Source organism: Fukomys damarensis, unplaced genomic scaffold (assembly GCF_012274545.1).
Source record: "Fukomys damarensis isolate Sample0158 unplaced genomic scaffold, DMR_v1.0_HiC HiC_scaffold_19, whole genome shotgun sequence".
Classification (NCBI taxonomy): Eukaryota; Metazoa; Chordata; class Mammalia; order Rodentia; family Bathyergidae; genus Fukomys; species Fukomys damarensis.
Genome location: NW_022900931.1, coordinates 64,485,630 through 64,487,641, shown reverse-complemented (window position 1 = coordinate 64,487,641; position 2,012 = coordinate 64,485,630). Strand labels below are relative to the sequence as shown.

At 56.4% G+C, this 2,012-nt stretch overlaps 1 protein-coding gene across 1 annotated transcript; it reads right to left on the bottom strand.

Moving 5' to 3' along the window:
• Positions 1–1,632: 1,632 nt before the first annotated feature.
• LOC104873948 (galactoside 2-alpha-L-fucosyltransferase 2) lies at positions 1,633–2,012 on the bottom strand (the record flags this gene model as incomplete). The annotated part of the gene is made up of 1 exon (XM_010640895.2): positions 1,633–2,012. A coding segment is annotated over one exon (309 nt), but the record flags the coding sequence as incomplete, so codon positions are not given.

Below are 2,012 nucleotides of genomic sequence, written 5' to 3'. Positions count from 1 at the left end.
GACCCTGTCTCAAAAAATCAAATCAAATCAAATCAAAATCAGGTACGTTCTGGTTTGGATGAGTGTCATTTTTGTGGTCCAATCACAGGATCTCTGCTTGTTGTAAAGTAACCCGAGTACACCCTTGTAACCAAGCAGTGGAATCTCAGCCAATCACAGCAGCTGAAACTCCAGCCAAGCAGGGCTGAGAGCGACCCAGACCCGCTCCTGTAAGCCGAACAGGCCCGCAGCCAATCAGGTTGCTTTTGACGGTCACTTCCTTTTCTCTGGTTACAGATAGCATCTGCTCCTGTAACTGCCTGGAGTGCTCTGAACCATCCTGGACGTGGAGTGCCGCCGCAATCTAGAACGTTTTTCTTGGCCAAGCAAACTTTATTAACCGGTCTCAGTTTTTCTCTTCTTGTGGTACCCAGGGCTGCATACTTGTCGGGCAAGCGCTCTCTCACTGCCCCACACACCAGCTCCAGCTCTCAACAGGAAATCCCTGTTGTGAGTCAGGGGCATCCCTACCTCACTGCCTTCTCCTGGAGCCAGGCGGCCCCTCCCGTGGCCTTCGGGAAGTCACCCCACAGTGGACGCCTGACTCAAGCGAATGTGGTCAGGGTCTCACCCTGGGAGTTGCAGCTATGACGCAGTGACACCAGGCTCTGTCAGATCCTTAAGTGAGCCTGTTCCCGCCCCCACTGCCCTCCTGTCCAGCGCCACTGCCTGCTGGGAATATTACACAGGCTTCCACTTGCTACCGCTTTGTCCCTACACCCCATGCTCCCCGTAGCCAGAAGTGTCCACACAGAATGCAGATCACAGCCACCCCTGCCGCCAGACCAGTTTGTCACCAGATATGTATGTGCCATACATATTTAAGGAAGGCTACAGTCTATATATTTGAGACAAGGTCTCACTACGTAGTTCAGGGTGGACTTGAACTCATTTTATAGCCCAGGCTGGTCTCAAAACTCACGACAATCTTTCTGCCTCAGCCTCCCAAGTGCTGGGACGGCATGCCTGGCCCCTCAAGGGTTCTTGTATTGGTATCTTGGTGTCAATGTGGGCTTCCAAGAGATGCTGGGACCCTAGAGAGCTGGAGCCTCTGAGAAATCTTTAGGTCAGGAGAGGCTCTGAGCTCAGAAGGGGTTAGCGCTGCTCCTGGGGAATCCAGCGTTCTTGCAAGAAGGTCCAAAAGGAAAAGCGGGCTTGGCCCTACTCCCTGCCCTCCCCCTAGGATCACTGTGTCTCCGTGCGTTCCTGTCATTGTGATGCCAACCGTCCTGAGGTCCTCAGCAGACCTTTATAAATGCCCAGCCTCGGGGACTGCGCCCCACTAATGGAGATGGAGGAATGCACGTGTCCTCCATTCTTCAAAAGGAACCATGAAAAGAATGAGGCTTAAAAAAAATTTTTTTTTGCTTCCTCTGAAAGAGGTTGCCTGCATGGAACACCCGGTCTGTGGCAGCCCTTCGGGACCTTAAGACACCAGGGCTAAGAGGAGACGACAGGGGCACAGCGAGCAGACGGGTGGCAATGAGGTCACGGATGACACCGTTAAGCTGCTGGGTTAACCAACTCTCGGCGCGGGAGTATATTCTTTGGACCAGAGGCTGGACTTCTCTTTCTTGAGCCCCGCGCCCTCTGGCAAGGGGAAGGGACTTGTCCGTGCACGAGCGCACAGGCTGCTGGAGGGAGCCGCCAAGGACAGGCTGCGGTCAGTGCTTGAGCAATGGGGAGAGGTCGGCGGCGATGCCCACCCAGTCGGGCAGGAAGGCCGCCTCGGGCTTGAAGACCCGGAGGAAGGGGGAGTCGGGCAGGGTGTAGTTGGCCAGGTAGACAGTGTCCCCGCCCGCGAGGTAGGCGGCCCAGATGCCGAAGGTCCCGATGGTCATGACCGCGTGGTTGCACTGCGTGAGCAGAGCGAAGTCCCTGCCGGGCGAGCCCTCCGCGCCGTTGCCCGCGAACACCACGTCCCCGCGGGAGGCGTCGATGTTGTCCCGGCACCAGGCCATGCCGTCGCTGGT